The 27761-nt window shown below is 42.3% G+C and overlaps 1 protein-coding gene across 1 annotated transcript in view; it reads left to right on the top strand.

The window, feature by feature from the left end:
* ANXA2 (annexin A2) overlaps positions 1-27761 on the top strand; it is a 51525-nt gene that overhangs the window by 8592 nt on the left and 15172 nt on the right. Inside the window, exons 2-4 of the mRNA XM_017531918.2 lie at positions 4714-4772; positions 8661-8760; positions 25801-25895. Coding sequence (XP_017387407.1) covers positions 4725-4772; positions 8661-8760; positions 25801-25895 — 243 coding nt within the window. The 5' untranslated portion in view covers positions 4714-4724. The remainder of the gene's footprint in view (positions 1-4713; positions 4773-8660; positions 8761-25800; positions 25896-27761) is intronic.

The following is a 27761-nucleotide window of genomic DNA, read 5'->3' as shown; positions in this document are numbered from 1 at the left end:
GACAAAGTCTTGCTCTGTCTCCAGGCTGGAGTGCAGTGGTGCCATCTCAGCTCACTGCAACCTCCACCTCCCACGTTCAAGTGATTTTCCTGCCTCACCCTCCCAAGTAGCTGGGACTACAGGCATGCACCACCACGCTCAGCTAATTTTTGTATTTTTAGTAGAGACTGGATTTCGCTATGTTGGCCAGGATGGCCTGGATCTTCTGGCCTTGGCCTCCCAAAGTGCTGGGATTACAGGTGTGAGCCACCATACCTGGCTATGATACTCTTCAATCTGTAGGGGGCCTGGGACTATGTAGGGAAGATGAGGTCAACCATATACTCCCTACTGCTTTGAATTATACTGATGCTTTCACCATTTGAATACTTGGCACATGTAGGGCACTTGAAAACATTCTGCTGAACGGATGAATGAAATGGCATCGAAAAGTGCCCTGGCACTGAAAGGCAAGAGAGAGTTCTGTGCAGTAGGGGTCGTGGTGACCCTGTTGGAACAGATGCTAAAGTAGTGGTGACTGCAGAGAGGCAAGTCACACTTCGGCCCTAGTCTGCATTAGCTGGGGAGTAGACAGAAGGAACTGAGGTTGGATTCTGATGCTCATCTTTGAAGGCTGGGCTCTGCCGGAGTAAGAGGAAGCCACAGAGGAGTGATTTCAAATGATTTTGACAAGATTAAATAGATTTAGTTGATGGTGGCATGCAGGCCTGATTTGATGAAAGAGCAGGACAGTTATGAATGGTGAAATAGGAAGGAAGACTTGTTGGGCTTTTAACAGTCTCCTCAAGGTGTTGTGGCTGTGGGAGAAGAATTAACATGAATGGAGAGTGTAAAGAAGCCTATCAGATTGCCTGTCTTTGATCTGCACAGTACTGGGGAGTTCCACCTGGGACACCGTTAGGCTGCAGTCTACAAAGCCAGTGCTTAGAGCTTGAAAGGCAACTTGAAAGAACAACACAATGAAAAGTTAGCATGCCTCTAGTTGAGATTCTCTAAACATCAGAACCGACGTGAGGTACCTGATTTAATAAACGAGTAGAATTTAATCTATACGCTCTAAGTGGAAACAACTCTGTTTTGCAACTCTGATTTGCTGGTCCCCTGTTTTTGCTGTTGTTTTACATTTTTATTTCTTGCCTGTTTATGGTAGAGACTAGAATTCTGTACAGCAGATGACAGCGATTTATCCCCTGCTGCAGTCCTGGTCCGGTTCTGACTGAGTCCAGGAGTGATAGTTAAGGCCAGGGCCTAGGTGGTTTGATGTCCATCCTAGGAATTTCACCTTGGTTTGGTAATTCTCAGGCTGAGGAATACTGATGAGACCCTCTACAATGTTTTTTGGTCCACGTTGAAGTTGGAGATTTCTTCTCTGTCAAGAAGACTGTCATCCTGAGTAACTTAATGAGAGATCATCTCTACTGGGGGAAAAAAAAAAATGCCAGGTGTAGTGGCACATACCTGTAGTCCCAGCTACTTGGGAGGCTGAGGCAGGAGGATCTATTGAGCCCTGAAGATCAAGGCTGCAGTGAGGTATGATTATACTATTGCACTTCAGCCTGGGTGACAGAGAAACCCTGTCTCAAAAAAACAAAGCCAGGCATGGTGGCTCACTCCTGTAATCCCAATGCTTTGGCAGGCTAAGGTGGAAGGATTACTTGAGCCCTGGAATTCAAGACCAGCCTGGGCAACATAGTAGGACCTTGTCTCTATTGAAACATTCAAGAAGAAAAAAAAAAAAAAAAAAAAAAAAGCATGAAGACTCAAAATTTGTGACTGTTAAAAGGTTTTGGGATTTAGATTAGGTAATGGCTCTCTGGGTTCCTCCAGACCAGTACTGCCCAATAGAAGTAGAATGTGAGCTGCATATATTGAAAATTTTCTAGTAGCCACATTAAGAAAGTCAAAGTAGATAGGTTAAATTAAATGGAAATAAGATATATTCAACATGTCATATTTGTAATTGTAATATATGATCAATATATAAATTATTGGGCTGGAGGCAGTGGTTTATGCCTATATTCTCAGAGCTTGGGTCACTTGAGTCTAGGAGTTTGAGACCAGCCTGGGCAACATAGCAAGACCGACCCTGCCTTTACCAAAAAAGAAATTATTTATTTATTTTTTCGAGACGGAGTTTTGCTCATGTTGCCCAGGCTGGAGTGCAATGGTGTGATCTCAGCTTACCACAACCTCTGCCTCCCAGATTCAAGCAATTCTCCTGCCTCAGCCTCCTGGGTAGCTGGGATTACAGGCATGCGCCACCACCCTCGGCTAATTTTGTGTTTTTAGTAGAGATGGGGTTTCACCATGTTGGTCAGGCTGGTCTCAAACTCCTAACCTCACGTGATCTGCCCACTTCGGCCTCGCAAAGTGCTGGGATTACAGGCGTGAGACACTGTGCCTGGCCCAAAGAAATTATTAATGAGAGATTTTTAAATGTATTTTTCATACTAAGTCTTCAAAATTTAGTATGTCCTTTACACTTACAGCACATCTCAGTTTGGACTGACCATATTTCAGATGCTTTGTAGCCACGTGAGGCTGGTGGTCACTGTATTGGATGGTTCTGCTACAGGGCAAGACTTTTTAGAATTGTCTTCATTTTTTAGGATAGGTTTAGGTTCATGGCAAAGTTGTATGGAAAATACAAAGGACGCCCATGTTCTTCCGTTGCCACACATGCACGGCCTCCCCACTATCGACATCCTGCACCAGGGTGGTACATATGTTAGAACTGATGAAGCTGCATACTCAAAGTCTATAGTTTATATTGGCATTCACTGTTAGTGTTGTACATGGATTTTGACAAATGTATGGCATGCATTCACCATTACAGTATCTTATAGAATCATCTCACTGCCTTAATAATCCTCTGTTCTCTACCTATTCATTTCCTCCTCCCCTGAACCCTAATCTTTTTGCTGTCCCCATCATTTTGCCTTTTCCAGAATGGTATGAAGTTGGAACTATACAGTACGTTAACTTTTCAGTTGGCGTCTTTCATTTAGCAATGTGCATTTTAGGTTCCTCTGTGTCTTTTCACAGCTTGATGGCTCATTCTTTTCAGTGCTGAATAATATTCCATGTCTGAATGTACCCGAGTTTATTTCTAGAGCAGTGCTTTTTTATTTTTCCCGAGACAGTCTTCCTCCGTCGCCCAGGCTGGAGTGCAGTGGCGTGATCTTGGCTTATTGCAACCTCCACCCCCCAGGTTCAAGCAATTCTTCTCCTGAGTAGCTGGGATTACAGGCACGTGGCACCATGCCCGGCTAATTTTTGTATGCTTAGTAGAAACTGGGTTTCACCATGTTGGCAGGCTGGTCTCGAGCTCTTGACCTCGTGACCTACTGTCTCTGCCTCCCAAAGTGCTGGGATTACAGGCGTGAGCCACTGTGCTCGGCCCAGTAATGCTTTTTACAAACCAGAATTACACCCCATCGGTGGGACATATTAGGGTGGGGAGGCTGTCTGAGAGTTGTGAGTGTGGGAGAAGCAGAAAATCTTCGACTGGCTGACTTTTCACTGTGCGTAAAAAGCTTCTGTGAGCATTAAGAAGAGAGGAGTGGTCTAGGAGAATCTTGCAAAAATATATCCTTCACCACAACTAAAGGCGAATCCTCTCCTCTTACATTTTCCCACCTCCCACCCTACACCAGGCCTGTGATCTGCTTAGTCCAAAATGTTCCTATAAGTTAGCAAATGTCTGTGTCAAATACTCTCTCCAAAACCAGTTTTATGAAAATATTTAGACTAAGCAAACTGAAGAGAAGAGAAAGCTGAATTTGCCTGTGTGCAGTTTCCTTGATCAAAGAATATTAAGCAAAAAGAGACCAAAGCAGGAGTGCTGCAGTTTAAATGTCATTGCTGTCTATTTCAGGATGCGGCTCTATGCTATTTTCTTTATGTTGGGGGTGATTATGTTGATGACCTGTCTTGTCTCAGTTGAGAGAAGTTTACCGACAGTTGAGCACTCCTTTTTGGCAGGGATTAAGTGTATCAATTCCAAGAACTGTATGGCCGCAAAGCTGGAAAGCCAATTCATCAGGCTATTGTTTTGCTTCCCCATTAAGTATATTAACTGAAGAAGATGACTTCATTTCAGCCATTTTGAATCTTAAACAAAACAGTCCTTTATGGAGTGAGATAAGGTCAGAAAATCTGTCCATCGTCTTTCTCATAAATAGTTTAGTATCTTCCAAGCATCATTGGACTAAGAAAGTAATTATGGATAATAATAAAGGTTCCAATTAAGAATTAGGGCAACACGAAAATGCTACTAATTTTAGTTCACATCGTAGCTTTCAGGCCCATCTCAATATGTTTAATTACTTGTGAGAAATACAGAAGTAGTGTCTGCTTTGGCAAGCTCATCACCTTTTATGAGAAGTAGAAGACTCAGTTTGGTCCTGTCTGAACAGGTTGCGTTAGCCTTGGGGAGCATTTCGTTTTTGTGTTCACAAATCAGTCTCCCAGGTTCTATTCACACAGAGGAAGAGAACGACTGGCTAGTTCAGTGGTCCATCCCAACCCAAGGCAGACCATCTCTGAGCTTTAGATTTTTCAATCATAACATGGGAATTACATCTGTTTGCAAAAATTACTCCAATATTCTCAGATGAAATGATCCAAGGAGTAGAAATTAGTATAATGAATCACTGTGCTTCAGGGTAAAGGAAAGCTTCTTCAAAAAGACTTTTTGTTCTTTTTTTCCAGCTTCCTTCAAAATGTCTACCGTTCACGAAATCCTGTGCAAGCTCAGCTTGGAGGGTGATGTAAGTATATCACTTTTACTTTATGCAATTTTTGCAAATCAGACATCTCACTGGATAACCATGTTACTCTCTTTTTCGTACATCTAAGGAAGATAGGGACAATTCAGACAGTCATCATTTGGCTCCTCCCCTTTATCAATACTTCAGCGGTTCCTAGTAGTTCAATTTGAAAGAAATATCATGGCACTGGAAACTTTTCTTGGCATCACATTAAAACTGGACAGCATTAGTGACACTGGAATGGCTGGAGTTTTATTCTGCCACACCTAGCATGTCATTGATAATAACTGTTAAGATGATATATGACTTTTAATGTCATGCCCCAGGATTTTATTACTGGTTGGCATAAGCTACAGCCATGTTGAAAATAATTCTGCATCTTTTGGATTTCTCACAGTGTCCAGGATGTTATTCCAGATGGGGACCTATATTTTTAAAAATTTAGCACCTGGAAAAGATTTTCTTCAAAAAAGCTTGGATATTTCTTTTAAAAACCAAGAATATAATGAAATTATTATAATTCATCTGTTTCCTTTTTAGCTTTCGCTATTATGGAACTCAGAATTAAATCCAATTTTCTTTTAATTTATTTTTTATTTTATTTTATTTTATTTTTAAGACAGAGTCTCACTCTTCGCCCAGGCTGAAGTACAGTGGCACAATCTCGGCTCACTGCAACCTCTGTTTCCCTGGTTCAAGCGATTTTCCTGCCTCAGCCTCCTGAGTAGCTGGGACTATAGGCACCCACCACCACGTCTGGCTAATTTTTTTGCATTTTTAGTAGAGGCGGGGTTTCACCGTATAGCCAGGATGGTCTTGATCTCCTGACCTTGTGATCTGCCCTCTTCAGCCTGCAAAAGTGCTGGAATTACAGGTGTGAGCCACTGCGCCTGGCCTAAATTTAATTTTCTTTCATAGGAAATATGTGAACCTAGAAATTCTGATGCATTTGTTTCTTTTTATATATATAATTAAAAATTTTAAGCTATATGTGAAATTAAAATTGTTTCAAATACTTTTAGAATTAAGTGGAATATTAATTATGAATATGTAAAATAACTAGTGATACTATACATCTTCTGGGTCATCTTGGCAGAAATGGCTTTTACATAAACTCAGCACTGATACTGATTTGTAGCCTTATCCTACAGATCTTTCAAAATATGCTGTGATTGAAATTAAAATGCAATGAATCACTCAACAGAGGGTTGACAGTGACTTGGGTCACCTGATGCGAGACCCTCTGTATTGTGCATGGCACTTGCCGTCAAAATGTTCAAACTAATGGAAACTATGCAAGTGCAGGTTGTATGGAGTATAAAGCCTACAGAGTTTTTAAAAAACCTTTTTCTGCTGGGCGTAATGGCTCACACCTGTGGGCAGATCATGAGGTCAGGAGATGGAGACCATCCTGGCTAACTTCATGAACCTCCGTCTCTACTAAAAATACAAAAAATTAGCTGGGCATGGTGGCAGGCACCTGTGTAGTCCCAGCTACTCAGGAGGCTGAGGCAGGAGAATCGCTTGAACCAGGGAAGCAGAGGTTGCAGTGGGCCGAGATTGTGCCACTGCGCTGCAGCCTGGGTGACCAGGCGAGACTCCACCTCAAAAAAAAAAAAGTCTTCTTGAAATGTGTGCATGCTGTTTTTGGCAACAATACAAACTGCATGTTGAGGTCAGACAAATTCAGGTGTTAAATAATTTGTTTCTCTAATGGACTTAGATTGTTTTTGTTAATAAGTTTTGTAAGACGACTTTTTGTTTAGCCTCTGAAGTTACTCTGCTTTAGTATATTTCTGTGTGTGGAGAGATGGGGCAGAAACAGAAAATGTCACATGTTCCCCATTAGTTTAAGGAAAGAAGAGATTACTCAACTTTACTTCACTAATTTGATTTTAGACAAGTGGATTTTATAGGTAATATGTTCAGTTCTCTTTTTAATTTGATTTCCAGAGACACTATAAAATTACACAGAAGTGTTCCCGACTCACTGTTTTTGGAACAAGACAATATACCTCCTGGTAAATGCAGTCATACATGATATGGCTCCGTGGCTGACTGCCTGCCTTGTAAATAACTGATGGCACTCTTAATAAATGGGAAAATGTTTTTCCTTAGATTTCATCCACATTTTGTAGCTACCATAGCAAACACACTGAGTAGTTCAGAATAGCACTTTGCTTTTTTTCTGAATGTGTGCTCCACGTCATCAAGTGTATCTCAATGGAAAGGTTAAGTGATGAAATTAGATGGAACAGACTTTGATAATGCATTGCATTAGAGTTATAAATATTAACTGGATTTAATATTTGGACAAGATAGTCCTCACAAGTGCATTTGGAAACGTTTGTCAAATACTCAACTTGAATTTCTGACATGTCTGGGGAGACATCTAGGAGGAAGGCCTCTTAGTTGCTCACCTGTACAGTCTTAGTGCTGATAAAATGGAATGGTGCGGGTGCTGGGTGGCTCACAGTGTGGTGCCTGAGGGTGGAGAAGTAACTCAAGTTCTCTTGGTCTTTTCACGCTTCACAGTGCACTGCACCAAAGCCAGGTCATCACATTATATGGGCGTTATGTGCTGGGGGGGTGGGGGTGGGTTGCAGGATGGGAGCCTTGATGTTCAGGGTGGGCAGTGATGCTTCCTCCACCAGCCAACCACAACCACAGTGTCCATCCTCTTTGTGTGCCCTTTGCTTTGGGACTGGGTAGCAGGGAGAGGGAAAACTATAAGAGCATTTCAGAGAAGGAGGGAAGTTAATACCTTGAAAGGAGGACTGACTAAGAAGCACGCGTTGTCCTTACCTCAATCTGGAGTGGGAGAGTTCCCGTCTGTCACATCAGGAAGGATAATGAGCTTTGAAAAGCACTGAAAGGCCAGGCATGGTGGCTCACACCTGTATTCCCAGCACTCTGGGAGGCCAAAATGGGAGGATCACTGGAGCCCAGAGTTCAAGACCATCTTGGGCAACATGGTGAAATCCTGTCTCTACTAAAAAATACGAAAAAATTACCTGAGTGTGGTGGCGGGTGCCTGTAATCCCAGCTACTGGGGAGGCTGATGTGGGAGGATCAACTGAGCCCAGGAGGCTGGGGCTGCCTCGAGTCATGATCATGACTGCATTCCAGCCTGGGCAACAGAGTGAGACCCTGCCTAACAAAAGGAAAGCTTTGGGAAAAGAAGAGGCTGTGGTTTAAAAGACAGTGAGAAATCCTAGGAAGAGTGGAGGGTGTAGGCAGAAGGGATGGTGTTAATGCAGGCAGAGGGAAGGCTACAGAGGAGAGAAGGGAGAAGACACAAGGAGGATGTGGGCAGTCTGGCCAGAGCGAGGTGCCGCCGTGGCCAAAGTCAAGAGGTAGGAGGAGCTACTTCCCTCACGTTTCTGAACTATTAGCAACAACCGCCCAGTAGAAATGCATGTGCCTGTAGCAGAACCTTGGCTAAACACCCTTGTCATTCAGGCATTTCCACATTTTCAGCTTATTTCAAATTGTTGCCAGCCCAGTTTAAAGGTCTTCAGAGCCTTCCTGAACGAATGCTGGCTTCAGTTCCCAGCTTTGCGTGGTCTACTTTTGAACTCTCACCGAAAGTAAGGTGAAAGGTTGAAATTGAGATAGCATATTCTAAACTAGCTGAGACTTTGAAGAAGAATTCTTAATAGAAAAAAATGAAATTGCTTGTCTGAAATGTGATGGTGTGTTAATACCTACCTAGTTACCTAGTGTGAGAATGATTGTGAGAATGATTTGAACTATTGAAAGAAACAATAGGAAAACATATTAAGAGTTGTTGTTTTGGGGGTGTGGGGGGGAACAATAAAGAGTTGTTGTTTCAACAAGAGGATTTTAAATATGTGTCATTTGAGTATGTTTATCTTTTAACCTCAGCACTCTACACCCCCAAGTGCATATGGGTCAGTCAAAGCCTACACCAACTTTGATGCTGAGCGGGATGCTTTGAACATTGAAACAGCCATCAAGACCAAAGGTAGGTGATACATTTGTCCTCTTCTTGTCAGGGTCTTACTGAGACATTTTTGGTTGTGTCTTTATTCTCCCTCAAATCGCCATACATTGGTAATTGGAAATTGTCATCAGGCTTTGATGGGTTGGATCCAAACCTAGCTCAACCCATGCCTCCTTTACTTCCTTCCTTCCTTCCTTCCCTCCACCCTTTCTTCCTTCCCTCCCTCCATCCTTTCTTTTTCCTTCTTTTCTCCCTCCTTCCTCCCTCCCTCCCTTCTTCCCTTCTTCCTTTCCTCTCTCCCTCCCTCCTTTCTTCCCTCCTTTCTTCCCTCCTTTCCTCCCTCCCTCCATCCTTCCTTCTCTTTGGAGAGATCTGCAACTTGAGATAGTGTTTTAACCAAGCAATGTAATAAAAGGGAATCGGGCTGGGAGCCAGATCTGATCCTTTGGGTGCAGCTCTTCACTTTGAGCCTTCAGTCTTTCTTCTGCAAGGAAGAAGTTGGTCATAGTGGTCTCTAAGGGCATCTCTTGTTCTGAGTCCCCCTGAATTTCATTACAGTTTCTGAAAAAATGCTGGGAAAACCTTACTGTTTTGCTCTTAGATTGTTCTAGACAGTCAAAAATTCAGACTCTTTTTTTCCAACCATGTAAGTGCTGCTGCTCGTTAGGGCTGGAGCTGGAACTAGAAGAGCTGTCCTTATGAGTGTGTTTCCTCAGTTATGAGTAAGAGAAGACCAGGAGGCATACAAGCCTTCCTCTTGAAATAAAGCAAATAAATACATTCACTTCATCTCAATAGTACCAAAAAATAAATTAAAAAAATATAGCAAATAAAGTGCTAATTGGTTAGGGTTGAGCAAGAGCTTATTAAGGTCATTGTATTGTTTTCTGGATCTACAAAATTGGATTTTCAGACTTTCTGGGCTTATATTAATGAAGCAGTCCTTGGGGTTGTCCTATCCCCTGAATTCCTGAAAAATATTGCAGTTCTTGTGCTGACCTTTGTGATTCACCACTTTTCCCCCCTTGGATAAAGCACCTCCTGTCACCATAAGGCCATATTGGGATGCAGATGTGACCCACACAATTAGAGCTGCTGGTTCATGTCCCTGGCGAAGAACCATGTCACATTTTTCTCTTCTATGTACAGCGTTTTAACTTACTGACACACTTAAGCAATTCACATATGCTTCATTGAAAGACTGAGATGCCTCAACCAGGATGACCTGGGAACCTATAACTAGGGTGATGTCCTGGTTTATGCCTGCATATTTACTAATAGTGTACCTTTCACTCTCAGAACTGTCTTATTTTAGAGGATACATTACATGGCTACCTTTCCTAAAACCATGGAGAATCTGCTGACCTTGTTTCCAGAGACAGAAAGGAGAGTAGAAAAATCCACTTATGTCCTATGGTTCTAACAAGATGTAAGCGTTTGCATCATCTGCCTCTGGGAAGCCTTCTGTTCTTGGGGGCTGCTGTGGACCACCCCCCCCAGGTGACTGCCTGCACAACTGAGGGCAGAATAATGAAGCATCCAAATTAGACCTTTTAAAAAAAACCTTTTTGTTTGTTTGTTTTTTTGAGATGGAGTTTCACTCCTGTTGCCTAGGCTGGAGTACAATGGGGCAATCTTGGCTCACCTCAACCTCTGCCTCCTGGGTTCAAGTGATTCTCCTGCCTCAGCCTCCCAAGTAGCTGTGATTACAGAAATGCACCTCCATACCTGGCTAATTTTGTATTTTTAGTAGAGACGGTGTGTCTCCATGTTGGTCAGGCTGGTCTTGAACTCCCGACCTCAGGTGATCCGCCCACCTAGCCTCCCAAAGTGCTGGGATTACAGGCATGAGTCACCACACCTGGCCCAATTTTTTTTTGTTTTTTGATGCTTTATTTAAGTGACCATTCTTGCCAAAAGTTACAAATCAGAAAATTAAGCTACAATCTGCAGGGCCTATTTCACTACAGTCACTTCTGCTCAGTGGAGCATAGTGGATGAGAGCATGTGTGAGTCCAGGTTCAAATGCTGGCTCCACAACTCACCCATCAGCCATCTGACACGAGGAAAACACGGAACTTTGCCAAGACAGAGTTTCCTTGCCTATAAAGTGGTGCTAATCAAAGTTCCCACTTCACAGGATCGTTGTAAAGTATGAAGCATTTAGGATGATGCCTGGCATGTAGACGGTACTCAAAATATGTTACCTTAAAACACACACGCACACACGTGCACATCTACGTCCACATGGTCTGCTTCCCTAAAACCCATGCTGTTTCACTATTTGGATGTTCCTAGATTCATGTGGTTTCCCAGAATGCCATTGCAGCAACACTAAGTTTAGCACTTAACTCATCTAGCAAAGATGGTGCTTTTCACAAGCATGTGACAAAGACTTCTTTTATCCCTGCGTGAGAAAGCACTTAGTGCAGTGGAATGTAAAGATTGCGCAAATGAACTCTGGTCACAGGTGAAACTCTCATGGTAATAAAAATACCTTCAGGCCCTTTTGGAGTTAGTAGAAAAATACAGTAGTTTTTAGACAGAAACGTCTGGAGGGCTAAGATTTAGATTTCGACATTCCCATTTGATCAAAAGCAGCTGTCATCCTCATTACCATCATTGCAACTATTTATGAAATGCTCATTATGGGCAGGTATTGTACCAAGCACTTAAGGAACATTCATCTCGGGTGAATTTCAAAGTAACCTCTGATGTAAGTGTTCTGTCATCCCCAATTTTTGGGTGGTAACAATTCAGGATGAGTATGCTTGAGGTCTGTTGGCCTTGGATCAAACTGGGATTTGAACGTAGCTCTGTCCAGCCCGAGGCCTGTGTTCTTAGGCGCCATGATGTGTAGCACCCACCTGTGAGAAATGGATTTTTTTCTTTGCCCTGAATTATTTTCAGATATGAAAAACATCGTCCATCTGAAATCTTACTGCCTTCTGATAAGTCTCATACTGTGGTCTAGCTTTAGGTTCCCTGTCTCCTTTCTTTCCCCAGAGTTAATCTTCAGTGCGTTTCACTTAGGATCACTTTTTATTTATTTGTTTATGTACTTATTTTTATATACACACACACACACGCGCACACACACACACACATATGTATGTGTGTGTGTGTGTGTGTGTGTGTGTGTATATATATATATATATATATTTTTTTTTTTTTTTTTTTAAGACAGAGTCTTGCTCTGTCACCCAGGCTGGAGTGCAGTGGAACAATCTTAGCTCACTGTAGCCTCTGCCTCCCGGGTCCAAGCGATTCTCATACCTCAGCCTTCAAGTAGCTGGGACTATAGGCATGCACCACCATGCCTGGCTAATTTTTTTTTTTTTTTTTTGAGACGGAGTTTCGCTCTTGTTACCCAGGCTGGAGTGCAATGGCACGATCTCGGCTCACCGCAACCTCCACCTCCCGGGTTCAAGCAATTCTCCTGCCTCAGCCTCCCGAGTAGCTGGGATTATAGGCATGCACCACCATGCCCAGCTAATTGTTGTATTTTTAGTAGAGACGGGGTTTCACCATGTTGGCAGGATGATCTCGATCTCTTGACCTCGTGATCCACCTGCCTCGGCCTCCCAAAGTGCTGGGATTATAGGCATGAGCCACTGCGCCCGGCCTAATTTTTGTGTTTTTAGTACAGATGGGCTTTTGCCATGTTGTCGAGGATAATCTCAAACTCCTGGCCTCAAGTGATCCGCCCACTTCAGCCTCCCAAAGTGCTGGGATTACAGACATGAACCACTGCACCCCGCTTACTTATTTATTTTTGATGCTTAGTAATTTTAGAGAGTAACTAAGTTTTTGAAAAGTCTATTAGTCCTTTAAAATAATTTCTAGATTGTTGGTATTATTAAAACCCTAAATCCTTTTAGGAAACGATTGGGAAGAAAGAATATGATATTCATAAGAGTTCAGTGTACCAAAGATGTTAATATTAGCATTGGTTATCATAGTGAAAAAACTAGATACAGCTTTTAGTTGGGAAGTATGTCTTGAGGTATACTTCCCTATAATCATTAAATACATGATTACGTAAAACTATATTACATAGATAATGTGTAACTCCCTATATTACACAGAATGTCTGCAGAATGTAGGTAGGAAAACTAAAGTTTATCAATAATTTTCAGCAGCTTTGTTGAGATACAATTTATATGCCAGATGATCTGCCTATATAAAGTGTACAGTTCGTTGTTTTTGGTGATGTATTTGCAGAGCTGAGCAGCTGTCACTACAGTGACTTTCCTAACACTCATTTTAACATCCATTCGCCTTAAATGTGTCAGTTACATCAAGAAATGGAAGTGGAATAGTATATACTATGTGATCACAACCATGTTTCTGTTTTATTATTTTTATTTTTAGTCAGAGTCTTACACTGTTGCCCAGGCTGGAGTGCAGGGGCACAATCTTGGCTCACTGCACCCTCCATCTCCTGCGTTCAAGCAGTTTTCCTGCTTCAGCCTCCTGAATAGCTGGGACCACAGGTGTGCACCACCACACCTGGCTAATTTTTGTATTTTTAGTAGAGCTGGGGTTTCACCATGTTGGCCAGGCTGGTCTTGAGTTCCCGACCACAAGTGATCCACCTGCTTTGGCATTTCAAAGTGATGGATTATGGGTGTGAGCCACTGTGGCTGGTCTACAATTTTTTTTGTTAATTAAAAAAAAGGCATTGGCAACGAAAACAGACATATGTCACTTCATGGTGCTTCCCTTACTGCACTTTGTAGATATTGTGGTTTTTACAGTTGAAGGTTTGTGGCATTATTATTCACTTTATGTCTCTGTGCTGGCATTTTCTAGAAATAAAGATATTTTTAAAATTTAGGTATGCATTTTTTTAGACATAATTCTATTACACACTTAATAGATACAGTATAATGTAAACATACTTTTGTATGCATTCAGAAACCAAAAAATTTGTGTGACTGGCATTATTGCTATATTGGCCTTATTGTGATGGTCTGGAACTGAACCAGTAGTATCTGAGGTATGCCTGTATGTGGAGTTGTGGGCAATTGATCCTTTTCATTTCAGTATATTCTGTATTTCTGTTTTTTGCAAATTTTCTATGATAACCTGTATTACTTTCATAATAGAGGCAGTAAACTTAATTAAAAACAAAAAGGAAGTCATTAGTTGGGAAGGATAACAACTCTTTTGTTCTTTGCTCCTTCTCCTTGATATTATTAGATACCAGATAACTAAAACCACTTAAAAATGAGCTAATTAAGATCTTACCTTCTTTTTTTAGAATGCCTTTTACCTTAAGTGTAATTAAGAAGCTTGTACCACACCTTGGTCTCACTCCCACGTAAAACCCTTTATCGGGAAGACACAGTGCTAAGTAGTTGGTGTTTCCTTGACGTCAAAGCACATGATATAAACCTCAAGTGTTAATAGAAACGAAAGTCAAAGGACCATGTAGCAATGACTCTCTGGGCCTCTTTCTCGCTTGGACAGGGGTGGCGGTATGTACACATGTGTGTGAGTGTGCTGGGATGTTACCTGTTCTGTGTGATGTTCCATTGATTTCCCTGTGGTCTGTATGCTCTCAGGAAGAAGAGCTGGGAGCAGGCCACCTTGGAGGAGGATTAATCAGCCCCCAGCGATAGTGCACAGGAGCAGGCCTGGAGTGGGATGATGGCTAGGAGGGCAGTGCTGTTAGGAGACCTGTGGGCTGGCACTGCCTGCATGGCCAGGGCATGGGTGCAGGAGTCAGGAAGGCCCTTCTCACAGATGAGCTGTCCATCACACCTGCTCTTCTTGCAGTCCTCTGTTAGAGAAGAGAGGCTACTTTTCCCAGCCAGCCTGCCTCCTGGCAACCTCGACAGAATATATTCCTAATTGCTGTGCTCAGCTGAATGAATATACCTCCAGGTGTGCAGGCAAAACCAAAAATACCTGTCCTGGCTCAATTTCCAGTGTATGGGAAGCAGCTTTTATTCACCCCTTCCCCTAACCCTTGTCACCCCCAATCCTGTGAGCTGTTATGCCATCTGTCTTCTAAGAGACCTCTCTGCTTCAACCTTTACAGAGTATCCTTTCTAGCCTCATCTCCAGCTCTGTTCATGACCCTCTAAGGAGCACGCCTCTGCCTTTGTTCTTTCAGGAATGTGCAGCCTCCTTCCTCCCCACCTCAAACAGCCACACAGTTACCTCACCTCTCAGCCCAGCCAGTGTGCAGCATCAACAAGCTCTCCCTGAGAAGGCAGAACCAATTTTTTCTTGGTCTGTATTCTCATCATATGCTATATACTCGTTTATTGTGCTTTTGTGAGAAGGGGGGAAAAGCACAATACTGCTAAAATAAAAATAAGTCTGCTTTGCTTCTGGTTTGAAGGGATCTTGGTATTTTTTTTGCCTATTCTGCCTAAACCAAATGCGGGATTGTTTTTTGTATGCTCCAGCTTGAGGTAGACTATGCAATGACTTACCTTCATTTATGTCTAGTTAGAAACTGAGTAAAGTCATGCAAAAGTAGTAATACTGCTTAATTAACAAGAGGTTTCTGAGACTTAATCTGTAGGAGTCTCTTGGTTTAGATTGGCCTTGGGTTAAATATATACTGTGGCGTGTACAACACAGCTGTGAATGGTTTACCATATGGGTCCAAATAACTAGAAAGGAAAGTCAGCTAAATTAGAAAAGGATGAATCTAGACTCCAGAAAATAGATTGTAATTAGCAGCAGCACAACCCCAGAGTTAGCGTAAGTGCCAATAAACTGGTATAGCTTTGGTCTCTCTCTAGAAGGGGAGGGTAATGAGTTGCCCTATTATTGCCAGTTTTGATTTTAGCAGTGTTTGTGTTCTCCGGAAGGGATGCAAAAGCGGGCGATTGTGTTTTCCCCCTTTCTCAGAAGCACAAGTATAGAAGCATAAATGCACCAAGTTTCGCACTTATTTTTTTCTTATACTTTTAAAATAGAACTGCTTAAGATTTCTGTGACCAAAAGTCTCACATCCCCTGCCAGTGCAGAACAAGCCAGGATGGATATTTTTGGTTTCACCTGCACACCAGTTATATTCGTTTGGCTGAGCAGAGCAATTAGGAATGTATTGTCTTGAGGGTGCCAGGAGGCAGACTGGCCCGGGAAAGTAGCCTCTGTCCTCTAAAAGAGGGCTTCAAGTGAGGAGCTAAATTAAGAAGAGCAGGTCTGAGTGTGAGCTCTTCTGTGACTCATGTAGCCCAGGGCCTTCTCACCCTCCTGGACTGGAACGGGAGGGGTGGACCCCTCCCAGTTGCTAAGGCTTTCTCTCTGTGTTCAAGTTTACTTTAGACTGAGTTCTCATCTTACAGCAGTGCTGGGAACAAAGAGGCCAGTGCTGAATCACAGCCACCCAGACTCTGCCAGTACAGATTTTGTCTGTAATGATATTTGCCTCTGTAGCTATGTGGGTGCCAGACCTGAGCCACGTAGCTATCAAACTCTGGGAGAGGAGTCCCTGGTGCTTTTCTAATTGCAGGCATCAGCTTTCACCACCTGCCTCTCCTCAGCTCTTGCTTTTTTTAAAAGAAAAAAAAACCTGTTACTTCTTTTCCCTGCGGAATCCAAATACCAGTTTCACGCAGGGACAATGGGAGTAACCAGATTCTAATCTTGTGTCAGCAACGCCAAGAAAGTTCTCCACTGTCGAGTGAGTTAGGGGTGGATATGTGAGTTTCTCTCACATCTGATCACATTTTTTGTTTTCTGTCCCATGAGGCTGATGGAGTAGCGGGGAGTAATACAGTGCTTGCTTTTTATGCATATTCCTTCAGTGACGATTTGATTTGATTCAAATCTTGAGCAGTGGCATACTTTGAGTTTTCCTGCTGGCCTTGTAGCTTATTTCAGAAATGTAATTCTGCTTGGAAGGCAGACAGGGTTCTAGATGATTAAAGTATCCGGTGAGATTACCACGTCGATGTTACCTTAAATTTTTTCTAAGGAACTCAGCTGAAGTGAGATCAGAGCAGAAAGGAAATGTAGGAAACTTGATTTTTGGACCAAAACCGCTTCTTAGGCACTTAACTATACTAGGCTTCCCTGAGCTGGGACTGTGTGCCCCAGCTGTGCCAGACTTGGGAGAGGCACCCAACTCCCCTGTCTCCTTTCACCCTGTGCAATGCCTGCTTTCTCTCCCACCTCTCGGCAGCTGCCAGAGTTTATCATGTAACTGAACTCCTCATCCATGTGTGCCAATGGCAAAAATGTTCTCTACCTTTCTTTGCCCCATATTTTCACAGACAAATCACATGCAGGCAGGGGTGAGGCTTGTGACAGAGAAGCTGAATGAAGGCAGTAGATGCGTTTCTAGTTGTTAACTCAGCCAGTCATTTCTGCATCCTGGTAAAATGAGTATTATCAGCCAGGAGCGGTAGCTCATGCCTGTAATCCCACGACTTTGGGAGGCTCAGGTGGGCATATTGCAAGGTCAAGAAATCAAGACCATCTTGGCTAATATGGTGAAACCCTGTCTCTACTAAAAATACAAAAATTAACTAGATGTGCTGGCGTGTGCCTGTCGTCCCAGCTGCTAGGGAGGCTGAGGCAGGAGAATTGCTTGAATGTGGGAGGCGGGGGTTGCAGTGAGCCGAGATTCCGCCACTGTACTCCAGCCTGGTGACAGAGCAAGGCTCTGTCTCCAAAAAAAAAAAGGATTACCATCATCTCTGTTCTATGGAGTGAGACCCCCAGGCCTAGGGAGGGAACTCATGTGCCCCAGGATTTCACAGGTGTGAGTTGCATGGAGTCTCCAGAGCACAGCATTGTGGCTGCCACTTATCCGGAGGCCTCCCCTGGCATCTGTCACCAGCTGGGCATCCTGTCTTGATGGGAGATGCTCTGGAGACAGAGTGCTCGCTTGTGCTGGATAACCCAGAGGGGCGACTTTGACAGCAGGGGTTCCGGGCCAGCCAGCACCATGGCTGAAGGTGCTTTTGGGTAGTCATGTGGTGGGAGGGGAGCTTTTCTCTCCCTAAAATCTTGCCTAGTAGCTGGCTGGCTGGCTGGCATAATAGGCTTATTGGGAAGTACTCCCTCCCTCTGCTGAGTTATTAATGTCTTTCCTTAGAGGACAGTCTTCTAGCTCTTTCTGTTGAAAAAAACCTCAGTTGGGTTATCCCTTTAGTGGCCATGGATTATTACCAGGTGGCAAATTATTACCTACAGATTACCAAATGTAAGTCAATTTGTATGTAAAAATTTCAGCTCAGTCCTCTACACATATTGACACATCCTTATGTCACATCCTTTGTAGGAGCTAGATGGTGGAATGTGGTATCAAGAAGTGTCAAAGTATAATTTTAAAAAGGTACAAACTGATCTTTGACAAACCTGACAAAAACAAGCAATGGGAAATGGATTCTCTGTTTAATAAATGGTGTTGGAAAAACTGGCTAGCCATGTGCAGAAAGCAGAAACTGGACCCCTTCCTGACACCTTACACTAAAATTAACATACTGGGTATATATCCAAAGGATTAAAGACTTAAACATAAGACCTAACACCATAAAAAACCCTAGAAGAAAACCTAGGCAAAACCATTCAGGACATAGGCATAGGCAAGGACTTCATGACCAAAATATCAAAAGCATTGGCAACAAAAGCCAAAATAGACAAATGGGATCTAATTAAACTCCAGAGCTTCTGTACAGCAAAGAAAACAATCATTAGAGTGAACCTGCAACCAGTAGAATGGGAAGAAATATTTGCCGTCTACCCATCTGAAAAGGGCTAATATCCAGAGTCTACAAAGAACTAAAACAGATTTACAAGAAAAAAAAGCAAACAAACCCATTCAAAAGTGGGTGAAGGATATGAACAGACACTTTTCCACAAGAAGACATATATGAGGCCAACGAACATATGAAAAAATGCTCATCACTGGTCATCAGAGAAATGCAAATCAAAACAACATTGAGATACCATCTCATGCCAGTTAGGATGGCGATCATTAAAAAATCTAGAGACAACAGATGCTGGAGAGGATGTGGAGAAATAGGAACACTTTTACACTGTTGGTGGGAGTGTCAATTAGTTCAACTATTGTGGAAGACAGTGTGGCGATTCCTCAAGGACCTAGAAATAGAAATTGCATTTGACCTAGCAATCCCATTACTGGGTATATATCCAAAGGATTATAAATCATTCTATTATAAAGACACATGCACACATATGTTCACTGTGGCACTGTTTACAATAGCAAAGACCTGGAACCAACCCAAATGCCCATCGATGATAGACTGGACAGGAAAAATGTGGCACATATACACCATGGAAAATACTGTGCAGCCATAAAAAACGATGAGTTCGTGTCCTTTGTGGGGACATGGATGAACCTGGAAACCATCATTCTTAGCAAACTGACACAAGAACAGAAAATCAAACACCACATGTTCTCGCTCATAGGTAGATGTTGAACAATGAGAACACATGGACGTAGGGAGGGGAGCATGACACGCTGGGGTCTATTGAGGGGTACTGGGGAGGGAAAGTGTGGGGTAGGGAGTTGGGGAGGGATAACCTGGGGAGAAATGCCAGATATAGGTGATGGGAACGGAGGCAGCAGACCACATTGCCATGTATGTACCTATGCAACAATCCTGCATGTTCTGCCCATGTACCCCAGAACCTAAAGTGCAATAATATATATATAGATATATAAAGTTTGAAAGAGGAGAAAGTGATCAGAAGTGTCACAGGCAGAAAGCTGGGGGACAGGGAGCGGGGCAGGGGAAGATGGAGGCTGAAAAAGCTTGTGTGACTTGCTAATTAGGAGATTGGTTATGGGGAACTTATTGCTGATTCCACTGTTAACGGGTTGAAAGCCGCCTTGAAAGAGCCTGAGTAGATATAGAAGAGTGAGTAGGTTTAGACCAGTCTGCCAAAGAGTCTGGTAGTAAGGGGAGAACAGGGAAGAGAACATTAACTTAGGGGTGTGCTCAGTATTTTTAAACATATTTCAAAGGAAAGGGTCTTTTTTTTTTATTTTTTATTTTAGGCTTGGAAGTTCCTAACAGTTTTATTAGTAACCATAAAAAAGAGCTAGAATGGAGGGAAAGACAGAAAAAAAAAGTGCAAATTTGACTCATAAGATGAGCATATATTAAACATTTATTTAATGCATTGAGGCAAGTCTGGTTCATGGAGAATTTGAGAGACTGGATGTTGGTAAGTGTTGAGAAAAGAATGTTGGAGTAAGATTGTTGGGCCTGGCCAGGTATGGTGGCTCTTGCCTGTAATCTCAGCACTTTGGGAGGCACTGGGCAAGAAAGGGAGGCCCCATCTCTATAAAACATTTTTAAAAGTTAGCTGGGCATTGGAGGTGAGTGCCTGTGGTTTCGGCAACTCAGGAGGCTGAGGTAGGAGGATCATTTGGGCCCAGGAGGTCAAGGCTACTGTGAGCCATGGCTGCACCACTGCACTCCAGCCTGGGCAACAGAGTGAGACCGTGTCTAAAAAAAAAAGAAAGATTGTTGAGCTGGATACAAGACCATTAATATCCTATGGGGCAATGAAGCCACAACCTTTGGGGTTCTCCTTTCTACTGGACCCAAATCTGCAAGTTAACATGTAACTGCACAGAATCTACACCTAAATCAGTAGTAAGTAGTAAGTCAGGTAAGAGCGGGTTCCTTCAACAGGAGTCTTTGGGCCTGTGGGATGGTGCTTTAGCACATACCTGGAGAATAGGCTGTCTTCCTCTTGCTTTATTTTCAAGTTTGGCATTGTTTTGTATCACAGGAGGCAGAGTTGCCCAGTGCAGTGAGCCACGGTCTTTAGTCCTGGTTTGAGTCTTAGCCCTGCAGGTGTCTTGCTTGTGTGACCTCGAGTGAGTCTCTCCGCCTTCTTTGAGCGTTTGTTTCCTCATTAGTACCACCAGAATGACAATGGCACCCACCTGAGATGGGCGTGATGAGAATTACATGATAGAATGTGGACATCTCATAAAAACGCCTGGCTCAGTAAAAGGTTATATATATATATTTTTTGAGACCAAGTTTTGCTCTTGTTGCCCAGGCTGGAGTGCAGTGGTGCAATCTTGGTTCACCACAACCTCTGCCTCCTGGATTCAAGCCATTCTTGTGCCTCAGCCTTCTGAGTACCTGGGATTATAGGCATGTGCCACCACGCCTGGCTAATTTTTTGTATTTTTAGTAGAGACATGGTTTCTCCTGTCTCCACTAGAATGTTGGTCAGGCTGGTCTCGAACTCCTGACCTCAGGTGATCTGCCCGCCTTGACCTCCTAAAGTGCTGGGATTACAGATGTAAGCCACCGCGCCTGGCAAAAAGTTACTATTATTCTAATAAATGAAATATGTCCACGTGTGCACACCCATAGCTCTGTTGCCCTGTCCTCTCTTTTTGGCCTGCCTCTGATCTTCTTTTTGTAAAGATGGTTTCTTCTCAGCTTTGATACTGGTATCCTCAGTAATCTTAGTCGAGTAGTGGTTTTCCCTATCATCTAGGAAAGGAGAAGTATGGACAGTTTTCCTTTGTTTTCCAAGTCAGCCCCCACCCTCCTGAGCGCTTCATCAAACACAAATGAAATCCATTTTCTTTGTGCAGTCAGTGCGTCTCCGCAGATGTGAGTCAGCATCCTGTTCAGAACGACTGTTGGTGCCTTGCCATGGATAATAAAGACACACATTTTCCATGGAATGCCAGACGTTGGAACTGACTTGGGGTTTCTACCCGCAGAGAGGAGGAGGAAACTCCAGGATGCTGATTTTGTGGTTTTGGATTCAGCCATCATTTTAGACTGCAAATGTGCTCTATGCTTGAAAAATATGGTGAATGATTTACGGGACCCAGGACCCCCAGGTTTCTGCTGTCATCCTGCTGTCAGCAACGCCTCCCTGGCATTCCCTTGGCAAAGCTGTTGCTTCGGATTGACTGGCATTTGGAGCAGTGACTGGCCTCTGGGGTGCTCACAATCCAAGTATTGAAAATACTGTTGTAGTTAGCTAATTAGGTTAACTGGCTATTTTTGTTCAAGTAGTAAATGCTTTAAGACTTCCTTGTAGTGTTTCCCATCGGTGTCTTGGTTCCTCAGTAATATTGGAAAGCTGTAACTTCTATTAGTTTTGAAAAAAAATTGTAAAAAATCTGCCTGGATCACAGAATTCATGTTCTCACCTACATTCTATGGAATTGCCCTATCCGCATCACTCTTCTTGGGGAGAGCCTTTGCTTAGATGACTTTGTGATCACTCATATCAGACACAGGAGGAAGAGGATGGAAAGAAAGTGTTATTCAGATTTGCTGTTTCTTCTCTATGCCCTGCCCCACCCACACAGTTTCTTTAGACCCTGGGCCCTTCCCCACAGCAAACACTGCCTGAAGCACTGGAACACGAGAGGTCAGAGAGTATAAATCCAGGGAGGCAGAACCCCACCCCCTGGGCATCTGGCACTGTATTCAATTGAGAGCTTTTCTGGTGTCCTGGCACTGGCTGTGCATTGCTGATGATGATTGTGCTGACATAGGTATTTGAGGTTTCCTCTGAGTCCTTCACTTGCATCCTGGGTAGAAATGATGACTAACCGGATGACCCTTGCAGCCTCAACCTGTACTGAACAATTTTCCACAGAAATAAATGGCCCCACCAATTATAATAGCAGGTCAACAGGAAGCAGCAGTGTTCTAAAGATAAGAGGGTTCAATCCCATTTGCAGATACATGTATTTGGTATTACAGCATAGGACAGGACTTAAGTGGCTTTGACCAAGCAGTTGATCCTGGCTCCATGATTTTTCCTTTTTCCAGGTCAGCTTGAAACATGCAGACAGTGGTGTGGGATAAATAGCTGATGCAGGTGGGATTCTTGGACAAGGCGGTGGGAGGGGATTCCACTTGCAGAAGTAGCCTCCATTTCATTGCTTTGTAGTTACTGGCATTAGTACCTGTGCAGTGGATTAGGACTGTTCACTTGTAAAGTCCCAGCTCATTAGATGCTGCATCTCAGCTGGCTGTTTGCTTGGTAAATAATTTAGATAAAATACATTTCACTTCCTTCAGACTATGGTTGTTGCTGCCTCCTAGGTAAGATTCAGGTTAACCACCCAGGGCTCTTTATGGGGATTTCCAATAATTGGATTGAATTCTATCTCTGCTGGCTGGACACGTAGCTGCTATGGAAAGAAAGGCAAAAAGCTGTTTCATTGACTAAGAGTGTGGGACTGCATTGTAGCTTATGGAGGGAACTCTTTTTAGATGTTACTTCTCATCTGGGTTGTTTGGACAAAAGTAAGCATGTCTTTCCTTAAAATTATAATCAACCCTGTACCTCGCAGAAGCAGTTGGTAGATGTGACATCAAAGTCTTTTGGACAGGTAGATTTCTAAAGACGTTTCCATTTCCCACCCATGGTTATCCATTTCTGTTGGTGATTCTCAAATAAGGAATTACCAGGGAGATTGTTGAAGTGCTGCTTCCTGGGTCCCAAGTTCTAGAGAGTCTTACTTAGTGGTTCTCAGGTGGGGCCCAAGGGACTGTGTTTTTAATAAGTGCTTCACGTGCTTTTAATGAAGGTGGGCCAAGAACCACATTCGGACCCAAACACAGACTGCATTTGTTTTTATCAGAGAACACTTTTTATGGGTCAGTGTTCATGATATGCCTTCAGGCCAGCGGCCCCTAGATTGACTTCTGGAAGTATTAGAATTGAGGTTAGAGTATAGAATTGTATTTTGTGTTAGTTCTTCAGCGTTTTCAGTTGTAGGTAATAAAATTAAGTACAAGGCAAAACCCATTAATAAGCAAGGGGTTTGCCTGATATGAAGCTAGAGCCATAGAATTTTGAGAGACAGAACAAGAGAGTAGATGAGCAAGTGAACACGCAGGTGTGGTTAGGCATGCGTGCACAGCAGCCCAGGCACACGTCCACTTTGTGGGCATTTTAGAGTCTCTGAATCTATCTCTTCTGCCCATTCCTAATTGAAACGAAATACAAGTTAAAGCTCTATTATACCCATTGGTGTTTCGCAGAAGCAGACCTGGCTGGGGGATCATTGTTCAAGCCCCCTTACTTGTGCAAATGTGGAAGCTGAGACCCCAGGAGGGCAAATGTTGACACACGTAACAGGGATGTTTCTCCTCCTGGAGTGGGATGCAGTCCTTCTGAACATTAGAGCCTCCACGTGAGAAATAGAAACAGCTATCCCCACTTGGTTGTTGTAAGGATGAAATAATAAAGCTTGTCTTAGGACATTTGGAAACTGAAGAGAATTATATAGATGTAATTAATAATTATTATGCATACTGCGTTTTCTTGTGACTGAAGTATTTAGAGCTACACAGGGAATCTCTTGAAGTGAAGTTAGAGCAATGACTGCCTGCCACTGACTGGGTATTTTAAAAAACCCATTTGTGGTCATTATGGTGAACTTTGAAAGTACAAATAATCAAAAGAAAGAAAAATTTATACATAATCCCACCATTCAGATGATCATTATTAAAATTTTTATATAGAGAATTCTAGATATTTTCTTATAATGCATATACATTTTACAATAATGAGAGTATACTGAAGATACTGCTTTGCAACCTCTTTTTTTTTTTTTTTTTTTNATTGTGGATATTTTCCAACATTAGTTAATACTTCTATGCCAGCATTTTAAATGGCTGCATAGTATCTCATATGGAAAAAAGAACATTTAATCAGCCTCTTATTGGACATAGGTGGTTTTCCTACTTTACTTTTCAATATATACAGTGCTGAAATAAGCATCTTTGAAGCTGAATCTCATATCCAGCAATTGGATTTCTGGGTTTACCTTGGCTACTCTAAAAATCAGAGATAAAGTTATGGATGCTACAGTTAAGATAGACAGCATATTGGTATGGACTTGCTTTTAAATGAGCATATACATTTTAAAAATTTATTTATTTTTATACCCAGAAATTCTAACTTTATATTTTCTGATCTAACACACTTGAGAATTCAGAATACCTCCTCTGTCGGTCTGCTGTTTGTCTTTGTCTCAAAGCATCACGGTTTTGACCTCTCTGTTCCTTCAGGACTCCTCTGATTTTCTTTAGGCCAAACCATTTGTAGTTTGCAAGTGACCTTGCAGTTTTAGCAACTGTACTCTCTCACCCAAGAATTGCCCATCCAGTTATGGCAAAGACTCTACCTTTTATTAAACAAAGTTAATAATCAGTCAGGAGAGAGACTTTTCACGTTCCGAATTTTCAAAACTGCACTTTCTTAAGTTAAATGGGATGTTAGGAGTATTTCTAATATAAAATTGGAAACTTTCAGACACCAGAAGGCATTGCTTATCTTTGTAAATACACATGTTCCAATTAAAATAGGTACTAAAATATTTTGGTGGCACTTCAAAAACTCCCAATTTAGATTTAATTTAGATTAAAACACTTACTCTTTTTAATAAAGTTATAAAATTGATTATTAAAATTGCCTATTGAAGATTAAAAGCAGTGGAACGTTTACTTTCCTTACAGGACAATTTTGTCTTCAATAAGTATGATTGTATTAATCAATTATGCTATTAAAATACAACTGCCATATTAAATCTGACTCATTTGTCATGACAGTTTTTATAATTATAGAAATTATACCTAGCTGCTTATATAGCTATAATCCTGCAATAAATATAAATAATTATCTCTATTAATTCAGTTTGCAGTTACTGTCTATTAAATCCCAAGTAAAATGGCAATTTGGGGACCTTGATTTAAAATCCTACTGAATCTCTGTTGTTCCATCTGACTGCGAAAGCCCCACAAATGCACCTCCTGCTGTTGATTCCAGAAACCAATTTATGAATAAAATAGTTTTTAAACCACAGATATTTAAAAGGTCTATTTAAGCTTGAGGTTTGAGGTTCTCAGGAAAAAAGGAAAGAGAGCATGTGCATTGGGTAGGTAGAGGATGCTGACAAAAGAGACAAAACAAATCTTGGTGTCTTGGTATTTCAGTTTGGAAAACAGTATATAAATTTCAGTTTGAAAGACTCTGCTTAACACCTTCTAGGTAAGCTCAAGATGCTAGAGTATACGGTTGAGTAACGATTAACAACTTGTATTTTCACAGGTGTGGATGAGGTCACCATTGTCAACATTTTGACCAACCGCAGCAATGCACAGAGACAGGATATTGCCTTCGCCTACCAGAGAAGGACTAAAAAGGTAAAGGCATTCCAGGGATGGAGGGCTTTTCTTGTTGAATTTTTATGTCCTCAGGCGTTGCTTTGTCTTTTCATGAATTGTGGCTCTCATGAGCAAAAGACTTCTGGGACCCTTGGATATCCAAGATTTTTTTCTTAAATCCTTTTACGAGTCACTGTGCATGTGTGTGTAGCTTTGTAGATGCCATGAGTGCTCTTAGATTACACACACACACACACACACACACACACACACACGACCTTTAGAGTGGCTGTCCCCAGCTGTTGGCAGCACAGACCAGTTTCATGGAAGACAATTTTTCCGTGGATGGGGTTGGGGAGGGATGGTTTCAGGATGAAACTGTTCTACCTCAGGTAAATTAGTCATTAGACTTTCATGAGAAGTGCACAGCCTAGATCCCTTTCATGTGCAGTTCACAGTAGGGTTTGTACTCCTGTGAGAGTCTAATGCCACCATTGGTCTGAGAGGAGGCAGAGCAGAGGTGGTTATGCTCACTTTAGAGTGCTTGGGAGCTCCTGTGTAAGGACACTACCCCCCTCCAACCTAGGCTACCTGGAGGGAGAACTTCTGGGATTAGAAAGTTAGAAAGGAATAGAGAACAACAGTAACAACCTCGGGCATCGTTTATTGAGTGGTTACTTTGGGCCAGGCACTGTGCTCAGTTTTCTACGTGTCACGACTCATTTCATCTTTATGACTTCTGCCGGTTCTTGATGTTTCTAATTTAATTTTAGGACGCTGCCCTCCACTGAGTATTGATACTAACAAGCTCCTCTCATTTTAAAAATATACACTTGAATTCTTAAGAGTTTCACAGCGAGTGGGCTTAGTTGGTAGTTCATTTGGTCTGTAAGGCTATCTTCATATGCCATGCTCCTACTATTTAAAGGGTCTTTGTGTGCTTTTCCCTTTGCTTGTCCACTAGTGGTTAAGAAACAGCCAGCGCATGTTCATCCTTTATTTTGTCAGTCTTAGGAAATTTTATTTTTAAGGATGTGCTGCTTTATTTTTAACTTCTTGCTATTAAAAGCTTTTGATTTATTCTTGGACAGTGCAGTAAGTGTGGCTTCCTGCAGCTCCCGTTTGACTTAAGGCTTTCACTCATAGCCACAGTAGAGGTGAGCTGGAAGGATTCTAGCAGAGATATTTCTGCCCTTGGGATTGACATGAGCACCAGGCCTGGGATTTGTAGGTCAAGCCTTGCTACACTCCTATCCCTCGTACTCTAAAACAGTTGGAAAGGACATAAATAGGAAAGCATCTGGCTTCTTTCATCTCATGTGCATTAAAATTCTTCTTTCACTAGACTTATATTAATCTTCTGTAGTGAGGCGTAGTGGGGAGTGTTTTATTTCTCCAGCTTCCCAAAGGGGTCTGTGAGCTGTTAGAGCCAAGTTCCCATTGGAGCAGAAGGCTCATCTCTGGACAGCATGCAAAAAAATTGATGTTTCAGCTGTCACTTAGAGAGTATGGTCTTGGAATACATTTGGGTGTTTGTGTACATATGCACAAACAGAGAAGCCTGGATCTTTTTTTTTTTTTTTTTTTTTTTTTTTTTTTTTGAGACAGAGTCTCGCTCTATCACCCAAGCTTTATTGCAGTGGTGTGATTCAGCTTACTGTAACCTCTGCCACATAGACTCAAGCAATTCTCTGACTTCAGCCTCCCAAACTGCTGGGCTTACAGTCAGAGACCACCGCACCCAAATCCTAGGTTTTGGTTTTAGATATATGGAGAACAAAGCTCTCACATACCCTCTTGGAGGGAAGATACTACCAGAATTATGATGAGGTCCCAAGATCTCACAGGCTTTGCTGTGTGTTGGGGACAGCTCACCATCCTACTAATTTTTTTTTTTTTTTTTTT

Source organism: Cebus imitator, unplaced genomic scaffold (assembly GCF_001604975.1).
Source record: "Cebus imitator isolate Cc_AM_T3 unplaced genomic scaffold, Cebus_imitator-1.0 Scaffold74, whole genome shotgun sequence".
NCBI lineage: Eukaryota > Metazoa > Chordata > Mammalia > Primates > Cebidae > Cebus > Cebus imitator.
Note: the sequence above shows the minus strand (reverse complement) of the source record. Positions and strands in the feature narration are given on the sequence as shown.